General features: G+C 40.0%; 1 protein-coding gene across 2 annotated transcripts in view; it reads right to left on the bottom strand.

The window, feature by feature from the left end:
* Nucleotides 1–20,415, bottom strand: part of FOCAD (focadhesin) — a 91,543-nt gene extending 71,128 nt beyond the window's left edge. Inside the window, exons 1-7 of one of the 2 annotated variants that reach the window (XM_042877483.1) lie at nucleotides 20,338–20,415; nucleotides 19,720–19,811; nucleotides 16,490–16,578; nucleotides 12,905–12,979; nucleotides 11,254–11,408; nucleotides 5,742–5,846; nucleotides 527–628 (exon numbers count right to left, since the gene is read on the bottom strand). In XM_042877483.1, coding sequence (XP_042733417.1) covers nucleotides 527–628; nucleotides 5,742–5,846; nucleotides 11,254–11,408; nucleotides 12,905–12,979; nucleotides 16,490–16,546 — 494 coding nt within the window. In that variant the 5' untranslated portion in view covers nucleotides 16,547–16,578; nucleotides 19,720–19,811; nucleotides 20,338–20,415. The remainder of the gene's footprint in view (nucleotides 1–526; nucleotides 629–5,741; nucleotides 5,847–11,253; nucleotides 11,409–12,904; nucleotides 12,980–16,489; nucleotides 16,579–19,719; nucleotides 19,812–20,337) is intronic. The other variant, XM_042877485.1, reaches the window with a different exon arrangement.
* Between the last annotated feature and the right edge of the window lie 458 nt (nucleotides 20,416–20,873).

Genomic DNA, 20,873 nt, shown 5'->3' with positions numbered 1-20,873 from the left:
ATTGTCATCTTTGACTAAATAGTCATAATTTTGGCAAATACAAATCATTCTTGTATCCCTCTAAAACTCTACTTGCTAAAACATGGTGCAGATTACAATTTTTAATGGGATTAGTAAACTTCTTCCATGAGTAGCTGAACTACAGTATTTGTGGTTTCTAGCATAGAAAGTGGATCTTTTTTTTTTTAACTAATTTTATTTTATTTCTATTTTTAACTCTGCTTACAAAATAAATAATAAAAATAATTTTTTAATCAACTTTGCACACGTTTCTCCACATCCACAAAAATGTTACCAATGCAGGCGATTAAAGAAAAAAATTAAAAATAGATTCTTAATGGATTATATTGTTACTTATTGTTCTATTTTTAACCTTTAAATTACAAAATTTAGTGACACAATTATCTTTTTCCAAAGAAACTCTTCATATTGCTTACATACAAGCCTGTACAATTGCAGTTCACTTCAAGAAGAAAATTTTGCTGACAACTGAGTTACCTACTTTTCAGTTTCTTCTTTTACTTACCTCTCCGAACACTGATGGAAAAATACTGTTATCTGCTGAAGTAGAACTGGCCAGCAATCAGGTCTATTTTCAAGGACAGTGATTAAAGGATGAGGATTGTTCCTGAAATGCAGAGAAATCACATTTGGATCTATAATGCAGAAAGAAAGTGTGTAAATTTACTAGCTTCAAAATTAAAGCAGCTGTAGAGATGGACAGTTTAATACCCTGGTATCACCAACCCTCTTTACCTGCTTTCCCAAGACTTACATTATGAAATTAGTGCATTTTCTAGGATCCCTGGGAGAAGAGAATTAAACAAAAAGTCAATCTGAAAATTCTTGGCTCAGTTCTATTTCTTTTTTTTTTTTAAATCAGTGTAATCAACAGTGTTGTGTCACCTGATTTGAGTTGGTAGCAGCACATTTAGCAGTAGGTTCCACATAGTGCGCACAACATACTGAACTACAACATACTTCTGTCTTTTAAGCACAGGTAGTAATCTTCAGTGACTGAAACCAAATCAACCATTTGCTCAACTGAACACTTCAAATCTGTTCTCAACTGACTGCCCTCACCAGCTTTTCTTTTCAGAAGGTCCCACAGCAGCCTGCAATCCTCCTCTTTATTGCCAGCCTTGGGACAACTGCTGATTTGAAAAGATCACCAAGGCATCACACTCAGCTATTCTTCACAGACAGACCTCCTACCACCCACACAAGTCTGCAGAATTAATGACTGACTGCCACTTACACCACCCAGAAGGCCTGAAAGAGCCCTATTTGACTAGCATGCAGACAGGATTGCTGCTTAACCAAGCTGCAGTTGGTGCTCTGGGCTCCAGCCCTCTCACTATCCTACAGGCCCTCCAATAAATTCATTCAGGTTTATCGCTTCTTCTTTGGACTGGGGGCCCCAAAACTGAACACAGTACTTCAGATGTCATCTAGTGAGTGCCAATACAGTAAGACTGATGAAACTAGCAAACAATAATTAGATGCTGGGAACTGAAATTGGCAAATTTTGTCTATATAAAGAGAATGTATTTTCACTGAGAAAAAAATCAGTTACTGGAACAATTCTTCAAGCACAGAAGTTTTTTGTTTGTTTGCTTGTTTAATTATACTGGATTTTCCCTCTGCTCCTCAAATAATTTTTTCTTCGTTAGATCCGTGATTCTGTTCAGGAAATAAGTAACTTCAAAGTACAGGGACTGCTGTGAGACTGACCACTGTGACAGACTACTTGCAGTGTGTTCAGAAAATATGCATTAACTGAGAAGTAGGCACACATTACAGCTCTGGTCCTCATTTTTGGGCTGGAGGTGTGGTAATCCCCATATTCATTTATCTAAGATTTGTTTACTTATATACATGGTCTTCAGATGTCTCCTCCATTTTACTGGAGTTAAAGAATCTTATAGTCTGTGTACAGAAATTCTAAAGACTAAGGTTATTGCTGCAATGCAGCTTTCAAAGACTGCAGCATTCAAGAGACAATTTGTTGGCTATCTAGCACTGGAGTCTAGCACGCCATGAAAAGAATCATTTTTTCAGGCAGCAGGTTAGAAACAGTACTGACTTATGCCAGAGCCTTGAAAGAGCACAGCCCTGTATAGACATACAGAGTTACAGCATCTGCTTATTTCAATACCTTTGTCATATTTTAATTACCATTCCTAATGAGAAAACTATGTCATCAGTAACTGAAGTACTCCTACAATGCTAAAATCAAAATGCCATGAAGTAGGCACACATGACACACCAAGCCCAAAATAAAGATGGCTTGTCATCCAATAAAAAACAGCTTTTATAACAACTTCGGTGTGCTCTCATGCACAAGCTCAATGCTAAAATAAACCTGTTAAGCTCCATAGTTAACTGTGATTAATAATGAAACGTCAAAATATGTAACCCCCAGAAGTTCTATTTTATAATGTTATGGGCATTGGGAAAAAGATGTGTACTGAGAAGTTTTTCTTCAGCAGTAACTTCGGGATTGCTCGAAAAAAACACCAAACAACTTAATGCTAGCAGAGACAGACCTAATCCAGTGGGAATGTACAGTTCTCACTCACAGTCACAACTACTTTCTCACTACTTCTGACTCGCTAAAGCTGGTGCCAACTTCATCATAAAAAATCAGACCATCCCAGATTTAAATTTTAGTTGCATCAATTATTTCACATATACTGAATGGCATGTTTGATTTGGTATTTAGCGACCCCTGAAGTACCAGTTTGTCAGAAAGACAGCGATACTTACACAGCTTAAGGAAACAATTAGGAATCCCAAAGCTAAGTGATAAATGAGGCAGTTCCTATCAATTTACTAGGTTAAAAGGAACATTTCCTGCTTTCTTCAGCAGCAGAGACAAACAAACCCTTCTCAGTTTTCCAAGGTTGATTTGCTTAAAGGAAGTGTAGAGTCACAACTCTCAAACTACAGAGGCTTTCCTAAATGAAATCAGAACATGCAACCACACAAAATCCTGCAAACTACAACACGTTATTTTCTCCCAATTCTTTTCAAGAATTAGATATTATATCACAACAAGAAGATGCACTGTAAGTAGTTCTATTATTTATAATTGAGATTGGCTTTAAAAAAATCTATCCATTAGCCTGTAATATTATTTTATGAATGTTCCAAGAGAGACTGCGTACCATGAACTTTTGTGAACATTCTTGTATTTTTTCATTATTCATTGATGATTTTTGTATACTTTTGCACAGTTGACAGTATAATACAAGGGCTGCTCCAAAATTAATGTCTTCTTTTTTACTACATTCACCCACAACGCCAGAGGTGGATGTTGGTATAGCAGCAGAGGCTGAACTTTCCTGCCAGTATTTCATTACATTTTGTTGCTGTGCAACAGATGGCAGCAGAGAGGCACTCTGACAAAACATTATCTGACATAGAAGTGCTTATGGAGGAAATTGATGGAATTGAATTCTTCCATGCAGAAAAAATGGCATCCACTGACATCCATCAATACTTGCAGAACGTTTATGGAGATTAAAGAGTTGATGTTGGCACAGTGAGATGGTGGGTGGTGGATTTCAGCAGCAATAGTAAAAGACAAATCACATCCCAGAGAGTCACACAGAGTATGGCATTCTGGCTCTTGTTCACAGCTGGTAAAAATACATAGTTAATACTGGTGACTGTGTTGAAAAAAGTAGTGTTTTGTAGCTGAGAATGTGGTCTATTAAATAGTATTATTTTACTCCTTGTTTATCTATTGTCATTTCCACGGAAATAAATAGGAGGCATTACCTTCAGAGTGACCTATGTAAGTGCACCCAGTTCTCCAAAGTCTCCTCCATTCTACATAAGCAAAATTAAATACTGAGGAAAATACATGATTTTCCTCTACCAAACAGTGTATTTTATGTTCTTAAAGCATTAGAATACAACATGCCATGACAATATCTCTTCTCTGCATAAAAAGACAGAAGAGTAATTGCTAAAATCAAAATGATTCGTAATTTCTCTAGAGCTGGAGGAGTTTACCAAGATCACGTCTCAAGAAGACTGCTACTGCAGGGCAAGCAGCTTCATATTAGTTGCTCTAGATGCATTTGAAATCATCTACTTTAACATGGCAACCACTTTAACAGTAAGAACATTTAAGAGCTTCATCTTTATAGAAGAAAAAAAAAATAAAAACAGATGAGAGGGAAGTGGTCTTCAGTCTGCTTAAAATAAAAGCACCATTAGCAAACATCATGCTACTATATTTGCACAAGCCCCAGTATTGGTTCTTTGTTACGAAGCCTTCCTTTGCCCCTTTTGAGCTTCTAGCATTCATTTTATCTCTGTACTATCAAACTCATTAAAACTTTTAAGAAAAAGCAGAATCAAAAACTACTTTTAAGTTGTAAGGAACTTCTTGAGACCATCTACTCCAAATCATTTGCTCCAGCAGAGGCAGCTAGAGAAGGTTGTCCAGAATTGCTCAGTCGGGTTTTGAGCATCTCTAAGGACAGAAACCCTACACACTTCTAGGCAACCTGCTCCAGTGTTTGATCACCTGCACAGTACCAAAAAAATAAGAATTCTCTTGAATAATATGGAGTCTCCTGTGTTACAATTTGAGCCCATTTTCCAGTCTGCAGTCACTACTGTCTAGGAATGTCTTCTTCATACATTCTATCAGGAACATATATACACGGATAAGATACCACTGAGCCTTCTCAAGACTGAAGGGTCCCAGTTCTCTCAGCTTCTCCTCATATGAAAAGTGCTCCAGTCCTTCTGTCATCTGTGTGGTCTTTTCTGGACTCTCACCATTAAGTTCCATTTTTTTTTGCACTGGTAAGTTGGCAGTGGACACAGCACCAAAATCTGTCTCACCATGGCTGAGCAGAGAGAAGGATTGCTTCTGCCAGCCTGCTGGCATCACTATTCTTGCATCCCTGGCTGCTGCAGGCCTTCTTTGCCACAAGGGTGCATTACTGGTTCAGGGAAATGGCAAATATGCTGTTCTAAGTTATTGAGGAGTTGTCTGAAGTTGATGAAGATCAGTTCTGCTGGAACTATTACTAAAGCATTAACTCCCTCACATTTTGCAAAAAGAAAGCAGCTCATACTCTGTATCTATCCTAGTGAGATTCTCAAATAAGATCTTGAATGAATTTCCAAAGCTTGGTTAAAGAAAGTAGCAAAGTATCACCTCTGACAATAATACTACCACATTCAGACATCCTCATAATATTATTCATTTCACAAAAGTCTTTTCCCATCTCATTTGTTGCTACTTCAAGACATACTTCTCCCCATACCATAAGGACTGCTAGAACACATTAAAAAATGTACAGAGACAGTTGTGACAAATTATTGTATTAATAACAGTGTTCTAATAAAGATTTTGTTTTGTGAGAACTGTAACTGCTGAGAACTCTTTCTTCAGAAACAACTGCTTTATGTTGTTATGCATCTGCACAGCTGTGAGCTTGGAATAACGTCTTCCCCCAGCTGATAAGCACACATACAGATAACAAAGGCTGAGCTTAAAAATGAACCCAGGTTCAGCTGTACGCAGCTAGCTGTCCCTTGAATCACTCAAGAAACATGCAGCAGTTAACTCCCTTGCACAGACACTACCCTATCAAATTCGGCCAGAATTGGTTAGCATAACCCAAACAAACAAATAAATGGACTGAATGCCAGTATTAACCTTTATTACAAAATGTTTTTAAGGAGTCTATTTCAAACAAATTGAAACTAACCTGATTCCATACAAATTCTGAACAGCCTCATCTCCATCTCTTCCCAGCTGTGTAGCTTGAATTTGCAGTAGTTTCCAAATAGTTTTTACTAAGCCATGCACATTCCTGTTGACAAAAAGAAGTAGAACATCGTCAAGTGTGGATCAAGTTATTTGATTCTTACAAAAAAAAGAAGGAACCTAGTAACAAAACTGACACTAAAGAAGCACTGAATTTTCCTTATGGACCTGTTTACACCTGTCTACACAGTTTTAGGCAGGCTGTATATCCATGTCTTTGTTTTCAGTCTTCCTGTTTTTCAGGAAATGAACAATATAGCAAATAATTATTAGTGTGTGAATTAACACTTGTGATGGTTTCTTTCCACCTGATCTTAATAGCACAATTTTGTCCCCAGTTTAGTGGTCAGCGGTATTCTAAAATATTAAAGCCTGAAAATAGTGATTCTCTGCATGCAAATGGACAGGTAAACATTCAGTGTAGTACACAAATTTCAGGCTTACTCATCTCCACGAGAAAGCATCTAAATACACTAAAACATACGTTCTCAGAAAAAAAATGCTTGAGATATCTAGTTTATCCTGACTTAAAATCTCAAGAGATTGTTGCATACAACTATTTTATTTCCCTCCTCTTACACTTTTAAGTTTGCTTTCAGTGAAAAGACAAGAAACAAGAAGTATTTTTTACTGTTAGGACTTATCCCATTTTCAAGGGATAATGAATATAAAAAAGACCAGCAAAGACAGTAACAAATCTAAAGGTTGATACTGCTTGATTGAGTTTAAAAGCATGATATTCAAAATTCTGTTTTCTTTTGCACAGCGTTCCACATCTTTCAAACCAGATCACACCACACCCAACCCAGTTATTCACAGAATCCAAAATATATTCTGAAGAATCACGTTTTACACAGTGAAAATGTAGACACAGAGGAAAAGTCATTATTTATTATTTGATGGTTCATCCAGAAAATGCTATCATATATTTCACTGCTTCCATTACTAAAACAGTAGCTGAAGAAAAACAAACAGGAAGAATTAACAATATGTTTTATAAAAGATCGTCACCTAACAAATACAAGAAGTTCCTTCTATCACACAGTGAAAAATAAGGGCGGAAAAAAGAGGCTAGTGTTGTTTTACTGTTGTTTATTATTATTGTTACCGTCTTTATTTCCTAGCAGTGGAAAGTCAGAAAAATCTCTTTCATCTGTAACTCCACTTCTCCAACAGTGAATGGACCAGCTGGAAACATGAAGTTACACATTTCATGAAGTTCACATACGCCTCTAACAGTACAAACAGAAACCACCATTCTCATTCAGCAGATGAGCAAACTGAGATACTTAATACTAACCGTTATGCATAGAGTGCAGTATGCTCCATAAACACTTTTTTAAATGTCGAGTTTAATCAACCTAAATTTAGACTTTTTAAGTGATGCAAGAAGTCTGAACAAGAGTAATTTCTGTCAAAGCTCAATGAGACTTTACTTTAGCACTATAAAAAGATAAGAGCTTGCACGAACAGGCTAGGCCCACGTAAAATCAAAAAGGGGGTGATGTAGTTCCTCCCCCCCCCCAAAAAAAACCAACCAAACAAAAACAGCAAGGCTTGATATTTATGAATGCTTTTGGAATCAAAACCTAAAACTCAGAACAAAGACAATGGACAACTATTACAAATAAATATCACTTCTAACTGCCAGATCTTTATAAAATTTAACACCACCTGCAGAGCAACTCTTCCATAAGCTGGCAAGGTACACCAGGGAATATCCCACAGAGATTCCAACAGTAGATGCCTCCACCAGAAAATGTTTTGGTTCATATTCCAGATAGAGGCAAAGAAGCATATGCTTTCTTCTGTGTCTTTTATACACTTTGCAGCAATGCTGAAAAACCAACACACTGTGCTTGCTTGTTTTCTTCCAAAAATGGATCAGTTGAAAAATGTGTCTGTAATCATTAAAATTAGTGGCTATCATGACACCTGGCTCTTCAAACACAGAAATCCAACCGTAGACAAGAATAGGAGGTTCAGCAGAATTCTGTTGCCAAGCAACCAAAACAAAGGAGCGCAGCAGGCCTACAGATCCCAGAGCAGCCAGCCTAACACACAGAGGAGGGGAGTCTTTTGGATAGGCATGGGGAGAAAGAGAAAAATGATCTTGGAGGCACTATAAGGCTTGAGCCATTTAAAGATCAATCTGTTGACATACCCCCAACATCAACAGAGCAACTATGCAGCGCAGAAGAAGCAAACAATAAAACAGTAAGAGAATGGGCTAGACTGATTGGACATTTCAGTACTGCTGGTCTGAATTTCCCTGATAGGAGGTGGGGGAAGAACACCTGCTTGAGGCTTTGCACTCAGATCCTGAACTCAAGTAGCATGCTGCTATGCCATACTGCAAGAATTCACTGCAGTGCTCCTGCTCAGGTAATAAGGACATTGTGAAAATGTAAATACACAAAAAAAACCTCTGACAGTTTCTTAAAGATCACAATAATTTATTGCTGAATAGGTTTTTAATATAATATTCTGGTTATTTATGATCATTCATTATTGAATACTGTCCACAGGATTTATCTATTCTATAATACAAAGGGCTGTGATGATTCATACTGGCAGAAAACTGCTATTTTACGGAATAAAAGCAAAGGAAGTTGAAGGTGAACATCAAAAACAAAGTAAAAAGTGTGCACGTGTATATCCGTATATATATGAGTGCATATTTATGCATATACACCAGAAAGTATGTATAAACAAACAGACTCAGACACAAATGTAACTCTCCATGAGGTCTACACTTTAGAGGCATCAGAGGAAACCTGAATTCTGAGTCTACCAGACAAGTACAATAACGCACCAGAGACACGAATAGTTTCCTGCTATAATAATAAGCAGATACTGAGAACCATGTAAAAAGTCAATGCAGATAAGCAATGGATGCATCTCAAACAATGTCTTTCCTAGCATGTAGAATTTGATACACCTGACAAAATAAAAACCACTAGGTGTGCTAAGCCCCTGCTAAATTCATCATAACAAAAGGAAGGGAAGAAAGAGTAAAACATCAGTAGTCTCTGCCAATAAAACATTTACTTAACTTCATCCAACACTGAAATGTGCTCAGCAATTCCATGTGCCTTTCTGGTTGCGTATCTCACATTTATTTTCTTTTAAAGATACTGTGCACACTGCTGTGCAAAGCCCCAGAGCAAACCTGGATGAAAATTTGGCTGGAAATAACAAGAAACAGCAGGCTAAGACTCTAAAACAATTGAGAGGGAAAAAAAAAAAAAAAAAAAAAGGCATCAGCACCAAAAAGAACCAATGAGAAACAATCATTTTAATCAGCTCCTGAGGCTACAGACATTTTAAACCCAGGGACTTCTGTGGTTAGGCTAAATCCTGCTTTGCAGTCTGCAGAGGATGTGGTTTGAACTGTGGCAGCTTGAGGAAAAAATGTCAAAAATATATGTATAGTGGTTCCTAGGTAATGTGCCAGCACTTACCATAGCAACTAACCATTTGTGGTGATTTGTGGAAAAATCTAAGAATGAGTGGAACTGGGGCAGAGTCATGTCCTTTCAGTACTTTATTTTTGTCTTTAAGATCAATTCAGTTTAAAATACTGTCTTCTAGCAGTTTTTATCCTAAAGCAGAAATAGTATGAAAATTTAAACTTCCCTATATACTGGTGATACTCTTAACAATCCCTAGCAGAACAGGAATTAAACATTTTTTAATCTGTAAGCCGCAGCTAATGAAGCTCTCCATATCATTTATGTCAAAGTGCTCAGATTCCCAGTGTCTAAAGCACAGGTGGTTTTGCTTCTTTGTTAACAATACCGATCCCTCCCTTGCTCCCAAATTGCAGATCCTTTTGAGTGCAGTGGTTTGCAGAAATTATTTACATTGTAAGAACATATTCACAAAATGTTCCATAGGGATTCATAACCAACTATTGTAAAATCAACACAGTCTCATCATCACAGCAAGATCCTACACATAATTCAACTTTAAGCAAGTCAGCCACAAGGCTTGAGTCCTTTTCTTTTTCTTTTTTTTTTTTTCTTAAGCAAGTGATTTCTTCATCATTTCACTGCAGTTTAATCAAAGCTAAATTCATCCTGGGCTCAGATTGATCATGAGAAACTTCATCCTAAAATTGATTCTGCGAGTTTAGAAGGGCTGTAAAACGTATCTTCAATTGCATGGTTTCTGCAACCTCTGCACTGAGCTCACCAGCATAATACATCACAGGTGTAGCACTAGTTACACAGATCTCTCTGAAAGTAATGCCTCCTATTTATTTCCATGGAAACTACAACAGATACAAAGAGATACTTTTTGATAAGAGAAAGATCTCCGCTACAAAACTCTGTTTTTCATCATTTTCACCAGAAATGAACAAGACACTGCATGCTGCACTCATAAAAATCTGCACCAGTGAAAGTGACCCAGTGTCACTGTTGCCACTGCTGAAAGGCACCACCCACTAGCTCACTGCACTCACATCCACTGTTTGGCCTCCAGAAACGTTCAGCAAGTACTCATGAACGTCAATGGGTGCCAATTTTTCTGCATGCAGGGATTCCACATCTTTGCTTCAGACACACTTCCATGTTAGACATCATTTTGTCAGACTGCTCCTCGCTTCCATCTATCACATGGCAATAAAACGTAATGGAATACAGGTGAGAGGGTTCCATCTCTACTGCCATATCACCAACATCTGCCTCTGATGTTGGACCAACACAATAAAACAGGAGGCGTTACTTTTGGAACAGCCTTCATTTCAGGTTTGGCTAAAAATGACACTATGGAGAGAGACAAAAGTCCCCCAAAGTTTTTAATAGAGCTGGGTGACTTGAGTAATAACACTTACCAAGTCATCGTTTGACTTTTCATTTTTAAGTTTTGTACATTGTACATATTTTGCCCAGATTTGCATTCTCTCGGTATATTGTGCTGACTACCTATACTAAAAGTACATCACAACATGTAAGTGTTATATTTGCATAATTTTCTAAGAGGTAATAGCTGCATAGTTAAGTATTATTTCTCCTTTAGCAGAAGTGGAAACACCAGACAGTAATTCCTAATACCTCCCCAGACAATGATGGTGGGTTTATGTGAACAACCAGTTATTTGGACAGGCAGATTAGGAAGGTATTCCCTTTCCCTTAAAGAAATTACTGCCATTTTCCTCCCCATGACAGAGGGAACAAAACCAGGAAGTGCGTTGATTTTTGAGGCTATCCACCTGCATGTGTGGGAGAGACTGTGAGTTCTTTCAGAGTCAAACCAATATGGTGACTGCCAAGATGAAAAGTGTCCTGCAGCAGGATGGTAGGGCACTGTCAATTCACTGCCATGAATACTTGTTTGAGTACAGTCATTCACAGAGCCACTTCTTTACCATAGGGCTTACAAGGGAAAAAAAACACTGATTTATAAGTAGTTGGCAAAAGACACAAAATGAGACAAACAAATACCACCTTGCTGAAGGAATCAGGTTGACAGCTCCATGAAGAACATAGCTGAGCTCGGCATGGTTCTCTGCAACAAGTGCCACCAAACCCTCAGAGCAAGCTGTTCTCAAGGCAACATTCTCACTGCAGCACTTCTCCCAGAGTAAGTTCAGAGCAGGAGTCTAAAATTAAAAGTATGAGACAAGGAGAGACAAAAGTATGAGACAAATGAGACATTAAAAGTATGAGAAGGCTGACATCGTCTTTCATTTCAAACACACTTGTAAGTAAAAACCTGCTTAACAGCTTCTCCTCAAGCCTTAGAGAGTACAAAGAGGAAGCTGGAATACAGATTCTTCATCTAGTAAAGGACTACTTTGGGATAGCTCTCATGTTTCTCGTCCCCAGACACACTGCCTTCAGTATGTACAGAAGAATAAGACACAATGGGATTTTCAGCTGTGCCTGTGAGATTAGGCTCACATCAATTCTACTTTCCTTAGAAATATTAATATATAATTACAGACATCAGGAACTGCTACGTCAAACTGTGTCTATAGTACAGTGTAGTGCAGACAGCTGTTTATATGCGTCCTCTAGCTACAGAGGAGGAAGTCATCTTCATTCTTCAAATGAAGCCTTCCACTCTCTCCACTTGTTGTTAAAGACAAAGGTCTATCCATCAAACCCACTGTTTATTTTGATACCACATTTGCATTTCTAAGTTGGTTTGCTGACTTTGTGGTTTCCAAATGGAGAAAGGAAAACATTTAAAAACATTTAAAACAACTGTATACTGCAAAATTCTATGAAAAGAGGAAAGAAAAAAAAAGGGCACACATAATGTTAACAGGAGCTACATTCTGCTTCCTACTGTTTTAGAAAGTCTTGCTATGTTTAAGTTCAGTACTTCCACAGGGTAGTAGAGGTGAGAAATCAGGTTTTAGCTCAAGATAGAATCCCATTTAGAAATATGATTGTGCTCAGTGTAGAGAAACTACACACCTCAAACATTTCCTTACATCAAAAGTGAGGTTTTTTGAGGTTTGATTTTGGGTTTCTTAGTTTGGGGTATGGGACTTCAGACAAAGAAAAAATCCACACTTTTTTTCCTGCTCATTTCAGTACAAATTAGCACTGGAGAGGAAAAACAGAGGAAATCCTAGGACCTCCCTAACACGGCTCTGACACCTGCAAACATCAGCACTGCATATGGCTCTTGGTTAATAAGATAGATTCATACTTACATGAGCTTGACTTAATTAAAAGTATGCTTTTACACCATGCTCTCTAACATAAATGTGAGCTCTTCCATAGTTAATATATAAGAAAACATCAATACAGCTATGTGAAAGTATATACTTTCTAAATGTCCATATTGCTGTCATTTATTTATTGTTAACAAAATGGCAGCATCTCACCACATGTCACTTCTGGTAATGTAAACAAATTCAAAACTCTCTTTGGTTGAGCAGAGCGAGATATTGCTATTATGCAGAGTTAAGGTTTCTGCCTTCTGACCCTGAAGGCTGAGTTATACCTGTACACCCAAACACATGGTGTCAGCATGCTTAACTTCTAGAATTTATTAAAGTAACACACAGGAAGTAAGAATCCACAGAAAAATGTAGGCATTCATGGATGGGAAAGAAGGCAGAAGTCAAAGAATGGCACAGACCTGGTGAGAGGTCTGCTTGATCTTCTCTGAAGAAGCATTTTCTTTCAGTACTGCAGCAATCAGATGGCCCACTGCCTAAATAAAAAATAAAAAACACATGCAGATCAAATGTTATTTTTTTCTTCTTCACTGCAGAAAAAAACAGAAATAAGTGCATCTTTTTACAGAGCTTCCTGTAAGATTAGGATTATTCATGTACTCAGGAATTGCAGACATTTTATCAGCTGTAATAGACCTATGGCTCCATCACTGTACAGACCTCACAGCACACTTTACAGCACTGGCCATTATTATATTCTTTACTACTCAAGTCAGTGAAAGCAAGTCTTGAACTTGCTTAGTGAAAGCAAGCAGATTTGAACACAGATCAGAAACACGCGAAGTTCTGAAGCGCTGCTTTAGGAAAACACTGATGATAAACACGGTCTCACAACCTAAACCCTTAGCATACCTGACAGCACAATTACACTCAGAAATGTTTGATTTACTTTAAATCAAACATTTGGATTTAACTGTATTTCTCATAAAGCTATTCGGTGGCAAAAAAAAACCCAACCAAGACGACTAATTTTCCAGGCCCTCCATAAAAAAACAATTTTTCAGATTATCAACATAACCAGAACAACAGCTCCATCTGCTCTCCAATGGTTTTGGACAAAAATAAATGAGGAAACAAAGAAAAAAAACAAAAAAACCCAAAAAAAAACCACAAACCACACGATTAACATTTCTGTTATGTGTATAAAAATACAGGAAAATACTTTAAATGCTTCCGGGTTTCTTCTCTTTTTAGGATTTATCTGCAATTCCTTCAAAGGCTGGCCATTAGTCTGATATGACGAACTCTGAGATAGCAGGTAACATTTCTAAGAACAGTGCCACTATAAATCTACACACCTTCCTAGACTACAAGATTGCACTTCTCAAAGGTTTCAATGTGTACTCTGCCATTCTTCACACACACACACACACACACACACACAAAAAAAAACAAAAAACAGAAAAACAGAACAAAAAAGCTTATTATGGAAATAGAATGAGAATGAGAAAATTGAACTAAGTCAGGTCTTTGCTTCTGTGCAGCTATTTCAATGAAAGAGCAGTAACATAGTCTGCCCACTCAGACCACAGCCTTACAACAGCTTTTTGGAGAACAAGTGAGCCTTCTATTATTTGTCTTTTTCCGCTGTAAGAAAAGATCAGGTTTGAGACCATCTAAAGAACCTGAAGATGCACAAGTCCATAGGACCTGACCAGATCCATCCATGGGTTCTGAGTGAACTGGCGAATGAAAGCAGCGCTTGTGGCTGAGTGGCTGGATGACTGTGAAGAGGAAAGGGACCTGGGGGTGTTGGCTGATGCTCAGCAGAACATGAGCTGACAGTGTGCCCAGGTGGCCAAGAGGGCCAACAGCATCCCGGCCTGCATTAGAAATAGTGTGGCCAGCAGGAGCAGGGAGGTGATCATCCCTCTACTCAGCTCTGGTGAGGCCGCACTTCAAGTATTGTGTTCAGTTTTGGGCCCCTCATAAAAAAAAGACATTGAGGCCCTGGAGCGTGTCCAGAGAAGAGCAACAAAACTGGTGAGGGGTCTGGAGCACAAGTCTTATGAGGAGCGGCTGAGGGAGCTGGGATTGTTTAGTCTGGAGAAGAGGAGGCTCAGGGGAGACCTCATTGCACATATCTGGACATACGCAAAGCATTTAACACTGACCTGCACGACGTCCTGGCCACCAAATCAGAAAAGAATAGATTTGATGGGTGGGCCACTCTCTGGATAAAGAATTGCCTGGACAGTCACACTCAGAGAGTCATGGTCAACAGCTCAGTGTCCAAGTGGAGACCGGTGACAAGTGGCTTTCATCAGTGATCAGTGCTGGGACCAGTGCTATTTAACATCTCTGTAGGCAGTGTGTGCAGTAGGACTGAGTTGCACCCTCAGCAAGTTTGAAGATGAAACCAAGCTGAGTAGTGCAGCTTGGTAGGGAAGGATGCCTTACAAAGGGACCTAGACAGGCTTGAAAGGTGGGCCCATTCCAACCTCATGAAATGCTACAGGACCAAGTGCAAGGTGCTGCACCTGAGTCAGGGCAATCCCAAGCGAAATACAGGCTGAGTGGAGAACGGCTTAAAAACAGTCCTGAAAAGAAGGATGTGGAAGTGTCAGTTGATGAAAGATTGGACATGAGCCAACAGTGTGTGCTTGCATGCCATAAAGCCAACTGTATTCTGGGTTGCTTCAAGAGCACAGCTAGCAGGTTAAGGGAGGTGATTCTGCCCCACTATTCTGGTCTCCTGAGACCACACCTGGATTATTGCATCCAATTCTGGAGGCCCCAACACAAACAGGACATGAATTTTTTGGAGTGAGTCCAGAGGAGAGCCATGAAGATGATCAGAGGACTGGAAGACCTCCTTACTAGGACAGGCTGAGAGCTGGGGTTTAGATAATAGGAAGAAATTATTTACTGTGAGAGTAGTGAGTCACTGGAGCAGGCTACCCAGTGAGGGTGTGGACGCCCCCTCCCTGGAAGCATTCAAGACCATGCTGGATGGGACTCTGACAACCTGGTCTAGTGGGAGGCGTCCCTGCCTATAGCAGGAAGGGGGTTGGAACTAGATGATCTTAAGAGGTCCCTTCCAACTCAAACCATTCTATGATCAGAAACTTCAGAAATAAACAACTGTGTCCTTAAAAATTTAAGTTCCATTTTACTGGACAAAAAGGCTTATTAATAAAAAGGGGCTTCTGTGAGCTACATAAAGTAAAGTCAAAATGCAGTTTAGCCCACCACATTCCAAGATTCATCAGTAAAACCTTTTCTTCTAAAAAACCCTGCTCAAGTCCCTCATTTTGCCGATCCTTGTTTGTACAGGCAACATGATCTGCAGAGCAGATGTTTGATGACAGCTAGAATAATACCTGGACAGCTGATGTCAGTGTCTTTTGAGGGGTCACAGAATAGAAGTGGAAGCCAGAACCTCTGGAAATAGAGGTTATTACTTTCTTCCTTGCTGCTTGTTAAAGACACTATGAAAAACACTTTATTTAAATGAGAAAGTTAAAGGCAGATGTTTATTCATATGATATGAAGATAAAGGCATTTTGTCTGCTGATCATACTGAATCTCTACGGAGTTTCTAAGGTCAGACAAGACAGCAGTAGTTCAGCTGTCATCACACAGGAGGAAAAAAATATATCAATTCTAAAGACAGCTGCATGAAGTATTGTCAAGAACTTCCAACTCACACATGACGTCTGGCAGCTCTTTGCTTCTCTCCAACTGACTGGGCTACTAGAATGCATTTGGCCCTACTTAAACTTTCCAGGACTGGAAGCTTTCTAATTTTCATGCAGAGACTTTACAGCGATGAGTGATTATGTACTATGTTCAGGCTACACAGACTCAGCAATTAGCTTTTGTTTGCATCTGAAGTATAACAACTACTTAGGTTTTCTGGTTTGAAGCTTGTTTAGTTGAAAGTTTGAAGTCTTTCTTAAAACCTCTTTGGAGCCAGGTAGCAGAACACCGAAGAAAACTCTTTACAGATTATTCCATTTGTTTAACATTTAAAATAAAATTACCTGTGATTGAATAACTGCGTTAGGGAATTCAAACCGCTTCTTGATGTCATCTGACATTTTGGCTCTGTCATAGGACACTAACTCATACCCTGCAACACAGATTAAACAAAAAATATGCTTGGGACTGGGCAATACAGTTTGATATTTGCTAGAAAACATGCTTAACAGCACAATGCTTAAACATGCTTAAACAGCAGCTGTGAACATTTGATCTCCTAAGCGTACCACATTAGCTTACCTCACTTTATAAGCTTAAACCTGAAAACAGCTAAAATCCTGAATACCTTTTGCTCTCACGTGAAGAATGAATGACCAATACTTCATAAAGATAGATCAAATACAATTCTATACAGCACAGCATACGCAAACTCTGAAAGTATAAAGTTAAGAATGCTCTTTAGGGTAAATCTCATTGACTTCAAAATGGGACAGCTCAGGAGTGTTCAATTTCAAACATGATTTAAAAGGCAAATATCTCCCCACATCCAAGTACCTCATGCAAAAACAGAAATAAAACAAAAATCCATCTGTAAGACTGTAAATCAGAATTGCAACTAGAGACTGGAACAGTTGACAAAAAAAAAAAAAAAAGCCAAATTTCTCCAGAAGTTGAATATATATGCATCTCCCAGCACACAGGAACCAAAACTCAAAGAATCAGAACTCAGTTTACTTTGCTGCGCACCACTGCTACAACAAAATTGTTTGTTGCATTTGTTATAATCACATCTTCAGTCATTTCAGAAGTCTTCCTTAAAAAAAGAAAAAAAAAAATCAATACTACAATCTAGCATTTGCTGAAGAGCTAACTCTAATCACCTGCAAAAAGAACCGAGACAAAATATGCATACAATGTACTCCAATTTCAACATATGCTATTTCAACATATGCAATCAGAACATTGGCACCAGTTCTCCAAACGACAGGATCAAACTTTGGAAATGTGCAAATGCACTATGTACCACACCAAATTCCATTCACAGAAGGAAGACTCTAAAATAACATTTATCATTTCCATGAATATAAAGTTTCAATAGTAACTGAAGAGACAACAGCCAAAATCTTGTTGCAGACAATTCCAAATATGATTTATAAAACAGAATCTCACCACTACCAAAAACCAGAGTTAAGTAAACAGAAACAAAAAAAACATCAAGAAAAACTAACACTGCCATCACTGCTGCCACAGAGCCTTTGTTCTCAACCTTCTGCCTTGGTTTTTGGCACTGAAGATGTAAAATCTAATGAGACAAGATAGGTGCAGTGAAAACAAATAAAACAAAAAGGTGAAATTTCTTCCCTTTCTAAGTTTAAGTACTTTAATTTGGAGAGTACTTGCTATTAGTTAAATGAAATTCTGAACAACTCCTTCCTCCCACCTAGGAGAGATGGCCACTGTCCTTTCCACTGAGATGTTTACCATGCCAAAACTGGGCTCATGAGAACCTCATAAAGTTCAACAATGCCAAGCACAGGATTTTGCCCTTGGATCAGGGTAATCCCAGATATGTGTACAGGCTGGGAGAACTCACAGGGAGCAACAGTTGACAATCAGCATGCCAAGCCACTTCTGTAAGTAAGAATAAACATCAGTATTTCTTGCAACACCTTTCTCTCCTTCCCATGAATGGCTTAACTGCCACAGAATCATCCCAAGAAATGCAAAAGCAGCAACGAAGAAGTGTTTCCTATTTTTATCAGCCTTCTACCACAAAAGAAAGGAAGGCCAGGGTCATGGTAGTTCACAAATCTCTGGCCTATCAGCAACTCTGAAAAGTACTTAAAGCTTTACTCTACAAAATTTGGGACAGTACTGCCTCAACCCCCACCACCCTCCGCTCCTCTCAAAAATATCCACACCTAGCAGAATCTCCCTTAACATCAGTAACTCCAATACTGCTGTTCTTTCCGTGTTACAGCTGACAGATTGTTAGCATTGCACACAAAACAATCTTTCAAAGGAAGCAACATCACCCTGAATAAAATCCATTCATTTGCAAAAGGTTCAATGTGATCAATGTCTCATTTCCCTGCCTACAAAAAAAGAAAAACAAATAAAAAACAGGTATGCTACAAAATCTTGCAGATTCTCACAGCAAACAATTCCTAATGTGCTGCTAGAGCCACGCCAAAATAGCTCACGCCAGCAGGGATACAGGCCACTACAAATCCTAAAACCTTTTAGGCCAGAAGCCTGCCATGCTAAGTGTTAACAAGTTACATTGTTCTTGACCTAATACAGACTGTTTGTTTCCTTGGCCCAAGGTTAGCCATCCACCAGGTCAGGTTTCCCAGGGCTCCATTCAACCTGTCCTTGAACACCTCCCCAGGGATGGGGTACTACAGCTTCTCTGGGCAGCTTCTGCCAGGGCCTCACCATCCTCTGAATAAAGAATTTCCTCTCAGCATCTCATCTAATTTTTCCCTTTGTCAGTTTAAAACCATTCCCCCTTGGACTATCACTATTAAACCAAAAAATCTTGCTTATAAGCTCCCTTCAAGTACTGGAAGGATGCAAAGAGGTCTCACTGGACTCTTCTATTCTCCAGGCTCAAAAAGCTTGGCTCCTTCAGCCTGACTTTGTAGGAGACGTGTTTGAGCCCTCTCATCAGCTTTGAGGCTCTCCTCTGGACGTGCTTCAAGAGCTTCAATATCTTTGTTGTGCTGGGGGACCCAGACCTGAACATATTACTCTAGAAAGGGCCTCAGAAGGGAAAATTGCTTCTCTCTCCCTCCCTTTTTTGAAGCAGCCCACTATACTGTTGGCCTTTAGGGCTGCAAGAGCACACCACTGACTCATGTCCAGCTTTTTGTCCATCACAGCTCCCAAATCCTTCTCAGCAGGGCTGTTGCTCCCTGTGAGTTCTCCTAGCCTGTACCTGGGATTACCCTGATCCAAGGGCAAAATCTTGTGCTTAGCATTGTTAAACTTCATGAGGATCTCATGAGCCCAGTTTTTGACATGGTAAACATCCCAATGCAAAGGATAAGCAATACTTACACACTGGAACCAGAGGAGGGTTCCCTTCGTGTTACATGTTCAGATTTGGTCCACACTACAAGTTTACTCCAAGTCACTATTACAAGTTAAGCTAAACTAAATAACAGAACACAGAACTGCCATTCTGACTACATTTCTTATATTTGCTGTGGTTTGCTTATTAGGAAGGAACTCCCACTTCAAACCAGTGATCCTCTCAAACCAAAACAGAGTGAACACAGGTACCCACCAGCAAGGACTCACACTGCTTATATTAATGGAGTACTGTCAAAAACACGGTAGTGCTGGTCCTGTCAGCTACAGCAACACACACATGGACACCTGGCAAAGGGAGAGACAAAGGTGGGTTACAGGTGACAAACCTATCTCCAAATGTAATACAGCAACATGTCAATGACCGGGCACCACAGGACGTGAGCGGGTTGCTCACCTCCTCTGGCGCCCGTTACAATCCGAGTCTAGGCAACTCACGGGGACAGACGCCAACGAGGCACAGGAATAAGCAGCACTCCTGATCTGGACCCCAGAACCCACTAACAGCCCAAAGACACGACAACGGCGCACATCCAGTACTCCAGCGCTTCTAAGCGTGAGAAGACTTCAGAAAAGAAAAGCGCTGAGTAATGACAGCATCAGCGACTGCTCGCTCCCGTAGTCAGGCAGACGCGGAGCCCGGCGGCCCCGCACGCCGCCCCAGAGGAAGGGCGGTTCCCCCCACCCAAAGCCGAGGCCGGTGCTCTGCGCCGGGCGGCTCCAGGCCACTAAGGAGCCCGCCTCTCCACTACAAGCTCCGCACCCGCACTCTTGAAGAGGGCTGCGACCCGGCTGCCCATCTCGCTGCCCTCACCTCGCCCAGCGCCAGGGTCGGCTCTCGGAGGCGAACGCCGGCGAGGGCCCCGAGCAGTCCCGGCAGCGAAAGGCGCCTGCGTCACTACGGGCGCCTGCGCTTCGGCTCGGAGGGCGGGCTCTTCTGCTCTGCCGCCAGGCCTGCTGCTCCGCCTGGGCGACCCAGGGAGCGGAAGGGCGGGGAGTGGGAGGTTGGTTCGAGTCCGTGGTGGTGCGGGAGCACGCGGCTGTGAGCGTGAAGTTCGTCATGGAGGGGAGAAAATTAGAAAGACCAAAGTCCAGCTAGAACTGAACTTGGCCACTAAGGTGAAAGAGAACAATAAGTATTTTTATAAATACATAAACAGCAGGAGGCTGGATGCAGTGGGGAACATGGTGACCAAGGATCAGGAAAAGGCTGAGGTGCTTGATGCCTTCTTTGCCTTTAATAGCAAGACTTGTTGCTTCTTGGGAACACAGCCCCCTGCACTGGTAGGTAGGGATGGCGATCAGAATAGGTGCTGCATGATCCATGATGAGATGGTTTTGGACCTGCTC

Source organism: Lagopus leucura, unplaced genomic scaffold, assembly GCF_019238085.1.
Source record: "Lagopus leucura isolate 7727_CA_CO unplaced genomic scaffold, USGS_WTPT01 Super-Scaffold_100018, whole genome shotgun sequence".
In the NCBI taxonomy this organism is placed as follows: Eukaryota; Metazoa; Chordata; class Aves; order Galliformes; family Phasianidae; genus Lagopus; species Lagopus leucura.
Note: the sequence above shows the minus strand (reverse complement) of the source record. Positions and strands in the feature narration are given on the sequence as shown.